Source organism: Cynocephalus volans, chromosome 1 (assembly GCF_027409185.1).
Source record: "Cynocephalus volans isolate mCynVol1 chromosome 1, mCynVol1.pri, whole genome shotgun sequence".
NCBI lineage: Eukaryota > Metazoa > Chordata > Mammalia > Dermoptera > Cynocephalidae > Cynocephalus > Cynocephalus volans.
The window spans coordinates 841864-854289 of record NC_084460.1 but is presented as its reverse complement, the minus strand read 5'-3'; the positions used below and the strand labels follow the sequence as shown (position 1 = coordinate 854289).

At 50.9% G+C, this 12426-nt stretch overlaps 1 protein-coding gene across 1 annotated transcript in view; it reads right to left on the bottom strand.

The window, feature by feature from the left end:
- VWF (von Willebrand factor) overlaps positions 1–12426 on the bottom strand; it is a 151350-nt gene that overhangs the window by 112529 nt on the left and 26395 nt on the right. The window contains exons 7-10 of the mRNA XM_063087947.1: positions 4936–5152; positions 3256–3378; positions 2477–2588; positions 1421–1467 (exon numbers count right to left, since the gene is read on the bottom strand). Coding sequence (XP_062944017.1) covers positions 1421–1467; positions 2477–2588; positions 3256–3378; positions 4936–5152 — 499 coding nt within the window. The remainder of the gene's footprint in view (positions 1–1420; positions 1468–2476; positions 2589–3255; positions 3379–4935; positions 5153–12426) is intronic.

The window sequence follows — 12426 nt, the reverse complement described above, 5'->3', positions numbered from 1 at the left end:
AACCAGGGGATTGCATTGTCTACCGCAGACCAAGCATTCCACCATGTACACAGTGAATGCTCAACTGTGGTTGGATGAATGAATGTAAGGATGACGGATGGAAGACCCTCCCTACAGTAAGTGCTTGTTAAGACTTCTAATCTGGTAGTCGGTCTAAAAAACACAATGAGCTGAATTCCCAATTGCATCCATTGTGGCTCACAGATCTTATGCAATGAATGCCTATTATCTAGATATTAAAAGTTTTTTCTTGGATTAATTGCAGCAACCTCATATGTCTTTAAAAGGACTCCTTAGGTTTTTCACAGGGTGTGATTATGTTATTATGTTAAAATAGAGCATAGATATAACTTTCAAGAGCAATCTTTTGTCCTCTGTACTTTCTTCAAGGATTGCACAGAAGATAACCTGGCTGGTTGGCCATCCCCAGGCTAGATTAATTGACCTAGCCCTAGTGCCCGCTTTCCATCTGGTTCCAGAATTTTCCCAGCATCAGGCCACTGGATAAGATCCCAAGTGACCCTGAAGCCTTTAATCCAAAGACCTTAAATATGATCTTAGATATCTAAACTCAACCCCATCCCAGCCCACCAAAGTCTAGGACTAGGAAGGAGAGGAAAGGGAAAGGCAAAGACAGAAGTCAGGGGCTGTAAGTTTGAGTCCCGGCTCTGCCTCTCAGCAGCTGTGTGACTTTATGCAAGTTATTTACCCTCTCTGGGTCTGTGTACTCATGTAAAATGAGAATAAACTGTACCTGTCTCGTAGGTTGTAACAATGAGTTCATACCCATAAGGTACTTAGCATGGTGCCCAGTGCACAGAAAACATTATGTGAATGACCACAAGGGGAAAATCTAGGGTCATTGGGGCATGAGACAGAAGGGAGCTCTGAATGGACACATTTGCAGTAAATAGAACACAGTTGAGGCCAAACAGAGGAGAAAGCAAAGGGCAGAGACTATAAAACAATTTTTCCTAAACAGATTTTCCAGGGCGGCAGTAGGGTAGGGGGAGTCATTGGGTGGCCTCATTCTCCTAGCTCTTGGTCTTATCAGGCATTCCAGAAAATTCCATTAAAACTCCCACCTCAAGCCTAAAGGATTACCAGCCTCTTCTTTCTCTTATTTTCCCAAAGAATTTGTATCCTCTTTGTTTAGTCAGTCACGACCTTCCAGGCTTTACAGCTTATCAACTTTAATCCTTTGAGCACACAGGTGACGAGAAGAGGACAGTAAACCTTAGCCCAGGTGCCTTCCCTCCTTTCAGCCACTGCAGGGCTCCCCGTGTACCCCATGAGTGGGTTAGTAGAGCCATGGTCAGACGGTTGTGTCCAGCCCGTGCAGAGGGGCCGACTTCTCCCTGCCTGGCCGTGTGGCCCTCGGGCTCCTTCCAGAGGAGGGGAGGGAGGGAGAGACGCCTACCTGGGCACTCTTCATTGCTGCAGATCCACAGACTATTCCGGCAAATGCTGTCAGGGAAAGAAGCACACATCGTTGGTAGTTCTGCACACATGAGGGGACACAAGTGGATTTAGAGCTCACCACAGATACCACAGCTCCCAAAGGAAGGGATCTGCGAGAAGAAAAGAGCAGACGCTAGAGGAGTTTTATGGGTTAAAGTTGTGCAGGGCAGGGCTTTGACCACAAAGGAATCTTGGAGATATTTCTAAGGGGAAGAAACCCTGACAGAGAAAAAGAAGAAGAAAGAAAACTCAGGTATCTGGTATCCCTGAAAGTCTATTCAGGTGCTAAGAAGTCAAACCTCTACCCCACACAGCTGGTAGAAGAGAGCTAGAGAAAGCTTGGAAAGGGGTAAGACCCAGAAGCATGCTGGCAGCCAGCTGCAGCTCCCTGAAGCCTCAGCAAGTGCCCAAGGCTGCCAAGCAGGGACAGACAGCAAAGGGAAGAGGCCTGGGGCAAAAGGAGGAGTTATTTTCCCCAGTGTGCAGGGGACGGCAGAGCTAGCCAGAGGTGACATCCAGAGAGCTTCCTGGGGAGATGACCTGAGCTAAGCAGGGACACGAGCTGGGAGGGGCCTGGCTGACTGCAGGGAGCCATGGAGGGCAGTGAGTTTCCACTGGACACTGCTGTTCCTGCACCCAGTAGACAAGAGATTTCCAGGGGAGAAGGAACTGCGTGCTGCCTGCCGATTGCTCCATAGTCCCTCTGCAGGGGGAGAGCATCACTCCTGAAAGCACGGTTTGGAGGGACAGCTAAAGATGTTGTCTGCATGTAAAGGATCCTTCCCTTCCTGACCCACCCCCCTCTTCTGGGTTTATCTGTGATATATTCCTTGTCCCCCACCACTGCCTTCCACACCAGACCCCAAACCCCACCCCCACCACCCCTACCACCACTGCCCAACTCAGTCTCTTTCCCTCAGCCCAGACCAGGTCCTCTTCCACCTGCCGCTGTCCCTACTGACCCAGCTTCCCCTCCCAAAGTCCCTGGGCAGCTCCCCCAGACCACCCCAATTACCAGGTGTTGCAGTCTCGAGAGAGGGAGGCACCTGGCGGGTACCGCTTCCCAGAATGCACACAGGAGCACTCGGTGCTGTCCATGCAGCGGCCTTCATCGAGGAGCTGTCCCTCTGGGTTTAAGGGCATCAAAGCAAAGATCTCAACACTACCACCTCATTACTCTCTTGCAAGTATAGAATCCCATCCCCATGGGCGATCATTGGCTTAGGGCTTCTCCCAGGAAGCGCAAAGAACGTGTTGCGTGGTGTTTATCTTTCATAGATTGCAGCATGAGGGAGGGATATTATTCATCTCCACTCTCCAGATGAAGAAATGGAGTTGAGAGTTTTGCTCGAGGTCTTCCAGTGGAGAACTCATGCATCGAAACACACAGGTCCCACTCTCAATGATTAAGCAGGGCTTTTCACCAATTTTCACAAAGTCTCCCCTGAGAAAGACTTTCTGCTGCAAAGCCCTTTCTCAGCTGAGCTCACATGGCAAACCCAGGAAACATTTAAAAGGTCTTTCTCCCAGACAAAGGTCTTTCTCCCTGACCCCCAACTGAGAACACAGAAATGCAGCTCAGATCAGGCCACAAGCTCCCCAAATAAAGTGTCTGTTGGGGCCCAGACCTGTTTCCCTAGACACAAGGGTTTTCATGGATACAGTACAACAGTAAAACATAAATTCTTCTGATTTCAGCAACAGGGAACAAATACAAGCAGTCTTCATGTTGCTTCCTGGGCCAAGAGCACTGGCAAGGTCTGGGGTTTGTAACTAAGGTGGGAAGGTCATTACCAGGGCAGGTGCAGCCGTCCACACATTGCTGCTCACACACCTCGTCCACATGCAGGCTCTGGCAGGTGCGGGTGCACGGGGACACACACTCCTTATATTCCATGCCAGCAGGGCATGCTGGGCCTGGAAGAGAAAATGAAAGGAGTGTCCCCAGAGCAGTCCCCACCAGCACAGCATCTTGCAAGCCACGCCATACTCATGGTCTCCTTCGCCCCCTCTGACTGCTCCCCTCCGTCTTCAGGGGCCCTGGGGCCATCTCTGCCCCAATGGCCCACAAGCCCCTCTGAGGCCACTGTCCCCCAGAGAAACACACCCATCTTGTGAGACCCTGGCTAAGACCACCCCCCTTCCCCTTCGCCATCTGTTCTCCAGGGACAACTTGGCATTCTTTTGCTCCTCTGTGCTCTGTCCCCTCTACCTAACCCTTTCAGGGTGACATTAAACCCCTCTGGCCTGAAGAGGAATGCCTTCCTGGGACCAAGCAAGGCACTGGTGTCGCCATCACATGCCTCCTGTGAGGGCTTCTCTTCCCCCAGTCAGTGCCCCACCCAGCGCAGGGCACACACCATTCATGCTCACTTTGCCTGCACAGTGACACTCATTCCGTGTGTACCTCGACTTCATTGCAGGGCTGCCTTCGGAGCCTTATCACCTACGTGCCTTTCTTTGCTCCCCACTGAACCCGGCTCCCCGCAGGTGGGGGCTGCTCTCCCCCTCTCTCTCTCTACCACGTGGCAGGCTGACTGGTGCTCAAGCAGACTAAAGGACCAGGACATGCCAACGCTCTTCTCTGTGCTTCCTGAAATCAAGAAATTGCCCCAAACCCCTTCTCTAAGCTATGTCGGGTATCTCTACAACTAAAGACAGCCACTAAAAAAACTGCAATCCCACCTTACAGGGAAGAAGCCAGGGCTAACTCCCACCTTCCCACACCCCCGGCAAAGCTGAACAGCTCTCAGCTGGAAGCTGTTTGGCACACACTGAAACACGTGTGCGCAGTGTAAGCACTTGGCCAGCTCCTCTGTCTCCAGCAGTTCGCATTATCTGTATAATTATTGTAGACTGGCTGTCCATCTGCACAGCTCTTGATCAGTGCATGGTCTGGGGAGAGAAGGGGCTTCTTGTGAGGTGACGGGAGAAGTCCCTACTCAGTCATGATCATTTGGGGATGGTGGCAATGACTAGGGACCCAACAAGACCAGAGGATGAGAAACCCGAGCACCATGAGGTGAGGCAGAAGGAACAGTGGGTGCTGCACCCGGAGGAGAGAGGCTGATTTAATACGGGGGAGACTCCGGCCAACTCCCTGCTCTTCGTCAACCCAGACAGGCGGACAGTGAAGCCATAAACTGAAGTCACACCTGCTGAGGTCTGGTCGGAAGCAGAGTCCAGGGGATGGCTTTCCTGGGAGGGAAGTGTGTGGCATGACAACAGAGGCGGGGACAGGATGTGGACCTTGGAAAGATCTGTCCACCTGGCCTCAGCCATCGACGGAGGGGACTCCCTCTGCAGCCAGCACTCATGGGACCAGGTGGGAGAGGGCAGGAGCCACTCAGGAAACGCGTCCAGGCACTGGCTGACTGCGGCGTGGGAAAAGTGCACAATTGTGACACGCCCAAATCTTCCTGCGTGACACCAGCTGAGGACAGGCCCAAGGGGAGGACAGGGCAGCTGACTTACGGCACACACTGTGGTCGGTCCAGCCATACAGCACCATGCCCTCCTGGGCGCAGGTGCGGGCGTACTCCAGCAGGGCAGGGCATGGGCACTCTGGCCCCGGAGGACACGTGCACAGCGACTTCTCGCACAGGGCCACAAAAGGCTCAGGGTCCACCAGCGGGTGGCAGCGGGCGAACACTGATGCGCTTTTCAGAAGCTGGCACTGCTCCCACAGACCCTGCAGAAAGAGAGGCCACCTCAGCAAGCGCAGCACAGAGGTGGCTCGCGCCACAGCGCCATCTCTCGGCATCCCCAAGTGTGGCACGGAGGAGACTTAGCCCTGCCGGGAAAACCAAGGACACACCCTCAGGACCCGGGACAGAGCCTGGCACCCAGTAGGTGCTTATCCATCGACTGTGTTAAATTCACCAGCCCCGCGATCAGAGGAAAGTCATGGGCCCATGCTGTGGGAAGCAGAGCAAACCCAAGGCTGCGTCCTAGACTGAGCCCTGGAAATGCAGAGTCCAAGGCCCTGGGACTGCTGTAACAGGCGGTGTCCTATGAAAGGCAAGAGGGGAGAGAGAGGGGAGGGAAAAGAACCTGGAATTGGGCTGGGTGGCTTGAGTCCAGTAAAGCTTTCCACATCTGTTCTGCTCTGACCTGGCCACCTCCCCTCCCTGACCTTGATTTTCTTCACCATAAATGAGGGAGTGGGACAAGGAGTTTTATTAAGTAGAGATTTCTGGGCCTCACCCCCAGAGATGTGAGTTCAGTAGGTTGGGAATGGGGTTCAGCGATATGTTTCTTAGAACATTCTCCAGGCGATGGCTGGGAGCAGATGGGACCAGCTCTCATCGGCGACAGCACGTGAGGATTCTGTGAAATGTACCAGGTGTTCTGCACCAGGCAAGGACTGTTCTTGGGTCTTACCTTGTTGATACCCTCAACCTAATAACACAGGGCCCATTTGGAATTATCATTTATTACTTCTGCTAATTCATTAGTATAAACACTCCTACATGTTTTACTTATAAACATCTCTGCATTCTTTGCTTTAATAATTCTAAATGCACATTTTTTTCACAGTTTAGCATGTCTGAAGTTTGGGGTGCATCTTAAAATGGATATCATACTTTAACTGGCAGGATTTTCTTTCTTAGTGGTACCTAGAGCAATGTGCCTTAAAATGAATAATGTCTTAGATTTGACCCAATACGGTATCATTGACATCAATGATCCCCACAATTTTTTTCACACATAATTTCTTTCATGCATGTGCATGTTCTCTGACTGGAAGCCAGCAGTTAGTGAAAGGACTTATAACCTTCAGCTAAAAAGAAAAAAGTACAAGAGTATCTAAACGGAAGGGCTGGGTGCTGACGGGTAAACCAGAGCCAATCAGTGCTTATAAAGAGGTCACTAAAAAACAGGAAAGAAATGATCAGTTTTGAGGAGAGGGAAATCTGATCTGCTCAAACGGTACAAAGGAAATCCAGAGCAAACCTGTGTATATCAGGAGCCAAGAGCCAGGCCAGGGCCTCTCTTTTGTGGCACTGTGGAAAGCCTAGAGAAATAGAAACTTAACCCAGTGAGCTCACCATCCTCAGGATCCACTCCAGCAGCACCAGGGGCGTTCTGTGGTCCTAGGGACATCAGTGTTCTGCCCCTTACCTGGCCTGCACGGAGTCTAGCGTCAGACCCCGGCAAGTAGGGCAGAATGTCACAGCTGCACCCTGATCGCAGCAGGCCCTAGGGCACCAGGGGGAGCTCCTGACCCCAGCTAGCCCAAACAGAGCCAGGAGCAGCTGGTTCCCACTTGCCTTAGGAAGCACCCCATCCAGGCCACTGACTGCAGAACCACAGCAAGCAGCCCCGTGGATGGGGGCCGCCAGCAGCACCCCAGGGCCCCGCCTTCCTGAATTCCCTCCGCTGGGTCTGCACCCATGCATGGCTGTGAAAACACCCAGACTTCACTGAAGCCCAGATCCACATTCACTGGCGGTGGGGACGTAGACAGACCCATTCGCCTCATTAGAGCAAATGTCCTTGAGTCAGCGATGACAGCCATGCTCGTGCTGTGGCATGGGGTTGGCATGATGACACACGGCTCCCAGGAGGCCATCACTGAATGAGGGCTACCATCGTGGTCTCAGGTGGCTACATGTCTCTCCATTGGCCCCCCTGAGTGTTTTACACCAGGGGAAACTGAGGTTTCTGAAGACAATGACCAGGAAGAGTGGCAGATGCAGGCAGGCCGGCTTGGCCTTGTTCTGACTCCACAGCCCCAGACCCGCTTGGGCCTCAGGTGCTCACTAGCTTTGTGAGCTTGGGCCCTTTGCTTGACCCGCCTCCTCTGTAACATGGGGGAACAATGAAAGTTCTCACCTGACAAGACCGTACTGAAGATTAAATGGAACAATGCACATACAAGGTTTATCCACATAAACAGTGACCCCATATCACCATCAGTCATCTGTCTCCTGACCACCTGAGAGGTCCGTACCACTGTCCCTCCTGCTATCCAGCTTATCCTCCAGAATGATGAGCAGATCCCTAGCAGGACAGGACCCCTTTGTCCCTTTCCCTCTATCAACATCTCCCTAGGTTGCACCTGGATGAGCGTACCACTTAACGAGTACCTTGGTGCTCCCTGGTGAACAGAGGGGGTGCTTTTGTTAATTTTTTATTTAGCACAATGTGGGTTTCTTGCAAGGAATGGGGCAGGAACTTGACCCTTCATAATACGTAGATCTAAGAACCTCCATCCTCGCTGGCAAGTTGCTGCTCGGGGAAGGAGACCGAGGCTGTGCCTGTTTCTCTCTGTTCTGCCTCACTGCCTGCCCCACCAGAAATGCCGCCCAGGACATGAGGACGCTGAGCTCTCAGAGGGGAGCTAGGGTGTCCCAGAAAGGGCCGGATGCTTGGGCTCATGCCCACCTCTTTCCCCACCCTCAATTCGGAACCAGAAAGGCAACTCCACGGGGTTTCTCTAGTGACTGCTGCCATCATCTGGTCTGTGGCTCAGAGCAGTCCCTGCACCACAGGACCGACTCCTGCAAGGACTAGGGGCTGAGAGCTCTTCCCAGGCAGGACACAGAATCAACCAGACACAACAAGAAACCCAGGAGTCTCCCTCCCCTCTCAGAGCCGTGGGGAGGCAGAGTCCAGCACGGCCCATCTCCAGCTGGCCTACTGTGGTCTTTTCCCTGCTCAGGGAAAACTGGGAGCAGCGCTCCAGCACACTTCCTGGGAAGTCCCTTGAGGCATTAAATGGTTTATAGAAAGCCTTAGCAAGAAGGCTGTTTTCTTCCTATTGTTTGCCTACAGGATGGGAGTGGATTTCTGCAGAAACGGCTACCTCCCTTCTTAGAACATTCCTCTGGCTTCCATCTTACATACCTGAAATCTGGCTAGGGTTTTTTCCTCAACAGAAACAAAAGGAAAAGTCTGTCCTCCCACCTTGTCCTGCAGTCTTCTTCTTCAGGTCAGCTGGGCCTGAACATGGTCCACTACAGTGACCACAGTCTGAGAGCCAGGCAGGACTTGCAGGCATCTGCCCAGCACCTGCAGCCGGATCTGCCCTCTCGCGCAGCTGTACCACAGTGGCATATTTAGCTGGCCATCTCTGCCACTCCCAGGCTTCCCTGTTCTGCCACAGGTAGCCCTGCTGGGTCCTGAGACAGGAACAGAGATAAGTCCAAGATGAGCTCGACATCTTGTACTACAGACTCATGGCAGAGACATTGGCAGGCAGGTGGCCACTGAGACACGCACTCAACAAGGACGGGCTGCGTGGCCTCAGGTCTTCAGCACCGTGTCGATATAAAGTACAAATCTGACTATGTCCCACCTTTGGCTTCAAGGCCAAAGTTCTAGATCATTAGGAAGGTGGCGAGCCAGACCCTCCGTGATCTGACCCCAGCCTACCTCTCTAGTCCCACCTCATACATTCCTGATGGTTTCCTGAACAGGTCCTGATGTTTCGTCCCATTTGTCACACACCTACTATGTCCAGGCACTGTGCCACGACAAGGAATATAATAGAAAGCAAGCAGCCTCGTCCCGGCCCTCGAAGCCTAGCGGAGAACCCGCCCTCTTCCCACCCTCTCTGACCTCCACATTTCCCCCATTTTTGGCCCCGCTACCTCCTAGCCACACCTCAGTTCAGGAACCACCTTTTCCAAGAAGGCTTCTCTGGCCAGCTGCCTTTTCCCCACCCTGCTGGGTGAGGAGCTATCACAGCCCTCTGGGCATCTCTGCTCTTATACTGAAATTATCCATGTCTGAGGCATCTCCTCCATTTCCTTGCAAGCTTTTCAAAGTCAGGAGCTGTATTCCCAGGGTGCACACAGCCAGCAATAAGAATTGCTGGATCAAACCCAAAAATAATGAGCAAAACCATGGTGAGTCATGCTCGCCAGTTCTTAAGGGGCTTTCCATCTGCCCGAAACAGGCATTTCCATGGGGATGTGTACTTTAACAGTTGGAAGCTTGGTCCCCACTTAGGGGTATCTTCCCGAGGGTGCAGCCAGTCACAGCTGGAAGAAACGTGCAGCCGAGATGCCAGGAAAAGCTTCCTAGAAAGGTGACGAAGTCTAAGCGGGGCCATGGATGCTGTATAGGACTTAGGTTGCAGGGCAGGAGGGAGGACATGACAGGTAAAGCCAACAGCATCACGACAGGCAGGAGAAGAAACAGTAATTACAGCTGAGCCAAACCCGGAGACTCCAGCCCAGTGTTGCCAACAGACACCCCAGGAAAAGCACAGCTGCCCTCCAGGACATTGTTCTATTAGCTTAGTGGCCCTGGCTTTTCTCAGCAGGTAGCTGTGGCTCCCATCGTATTCCAAACCCAACCAAGCTCTGCCTGAATCAGCTTGTATTTCCTGCCCAAGCCCTCAGACCCTTCCGTGTGTTCCCCAAGTGAGGTGTGTTGGGCGCCTTCCTCTCACCTGCCCCAGGGTCCTCCACCCACTTCAGGATGTGGTGAACCGGACTCACTCTGCCCAAGCTATCCATGGTTTAACAGTGTCTCCACGCCCTCTTTCCTGTGGGAATTGGGTGTAGTCGTGCAAATCAGTGGGCTGGGGTGGGCAGCCCAGCAAGTGACAGCACTCAGTTGTGGGAGGTTGACTGACAGATGCCTGCCGGTAGGCCCTCCACAGATCCTTTGCCCATCTCCCTGCTTTAAGGAAAGGCTGATGCAAAACCCACGACCCCTCCACAGCTGAAGATGATCCCCCAGCCCACCTAAATGAAGTTGTTTCAGAGACTGTCTCATCACCCACTGCCACAAACTGGCCCTCCAGAGACCTGAAGACACCTTCAAAGAACACAGATCTCCTCAGAGAAAGGTTAGACAAAGACAACCTTTCAGATTTGGAAACTGAGACACAGATTTACTAGGTCAACAGTTCTCAAAGTGTGGTCCAGGGACCTCCTATGGAGGCCTCAGATCCTTTAGGAGTCCACAGGTCAAAACTGTTTTCATAACACCAGGCCATCACTGACCCGTTTCATTCTCATTTCTTCATAAGTGTATGGAGGAGTTTTCCAGAGGTTACATGATGTGTGATCTCACAACAGAGCGAATCCAGAAGCAGATATGAGAATCCAGCTCATCTCTCTTAAACCAGACATAAAAGAGATTTACAAAACTGTAAAACAATGTCCTTCTCCCTAAATTTTTTTGGTTTGGAATTTATAGATATTTTTATTAAAAATATGTTATTTACATTAAATGTAATGGGTTGATTATTTTTTAAATGAATTAATAAATATGTTTTTAATTTCTCAGTTTTAATATCTAGTATGGTAAGTATCAAGAGATATAACCCACATAAACAAAATCTCTTTGGAGTCCTGAATAATTTTTAAGAATGTAAAGGGGTCCTGAGACTGAACAGTTTGAGAACCTCTGTACTAGAAAAGGGGTGACCAAGCAGGGGCTCAAACCTTGATTCCACACCAGAGCCCCTCCACCTGTCACCAAACCACAAAGTACGTGGTTTTCCACCCACGCTCCCTACCCTGTCTCCTAACAATCTTATTAGAAGGCAGTATAGTACAGTGGACATAACTCAGACTTTAGAAGCATGGTTGGGCTAGAGTCCAAACCCCACTTCCAAAGTGCGTGACTTTAAGAAAATTATCTCACCTCCTGCACCCCCATTTCCTCACCTTGAGACAGAGTAGCGCTAGGCCTGTGAACCAAACTGACTCCATTTTCCCTTCAGAGGACATTTTTGTTACTTTTCCACTCCTCAGTCATGAGACTTCCAGGGCGCATGATTACCCCACAGCCCTGATAAAATATCTGTTCCAGAACGGAACAGATATTCACTGAGTTGCAAAACTCCTTCCCCAAGGCTTGTTTCCCATAATTGTAAAAATTAAGTTACAGATGAAACTTAAGACCCCTTTAGGAGTTCCCACATGTGCACAAAGCTTCAAGGTGACCACTGCAATGACCTTCCCTGGGTAACAATAATAAGCAACACCACCATATTGGACCTGCTGAGCAGGTGCAAGGACCAAAGCCCTAACTGAGCATGTGCCCATGACGCAACCAGGAAGAACAGAATGGGACACCTCCAGAGGTGCAGAATGATGTTACTGGCCTGTACCCTTTAACCCCTTTCCCTATAAAGGACCCTGAACTGCTCTTTTTAGGGAGCTAGCTTTCCTGTAGCTACCTGCCTTGTGCATAAGTCTATCTCCTCTTTCAAAAAGTGTTGCTTGCTTTACTGCTGGGTACATTGTTCATTTCTATGACTTTGGGACCTAAGAGCCTAATTCAGTAACAACCTGTGAAAGAGAGATAATGTGGAAGAGATTGAAAGTTATCTGGTATCTATTTCTCCTTTCTCTTTTGGTCAGAGTATCATCAGTGTTGAATTTTCACCTGGGCACATAACACTGAGAATAAAGTATCCATTTCTCAGCCTCTCTTGCTGCTGGGAGTAGCCATGTGTCCATGGAAAGGCCATGTGCAACTTCCAGGAGTGTCTTAAGAAGAAGATGCCTCTTTCTTAGTCCCTTCTCTTCCTGTTGGAATGTGGCTGTGATGCTTGAAGCTTGAACAAGGGCATCTTGTACCATAAGATAGAAGCCCCATGCTGAGGACAGCAGAGAAATGACAGGACCCTGGATCCCAATGTGGGATCCTGTACTGGCCCTGGACATTCTACACAGAGCTTCGTCACATGAGAGAGAAATAAACCTCTGTATTGTGTAATCCATTGTGACTTTAGGTGTCCTGTCATTCACAGCTAGACCTACTCCTAACTAACACAGATAGCAATGCCCACCTTAAACAGTTGCTGCAGAATAAAATTGACACTACACCAAGAAGACAATCAAAATGCTCCCAACCATCACTGTATGCCTGCCATCAACACTGGCTTCTCCTCAGCTCTCTGCTACCCATTCTGGCAGGGACACAAAACAAGGGTCAGCTAATTCACATGCTTCAGCATCTCCCTGCCTCCAATGCCCGGCATCAGCTACTTCT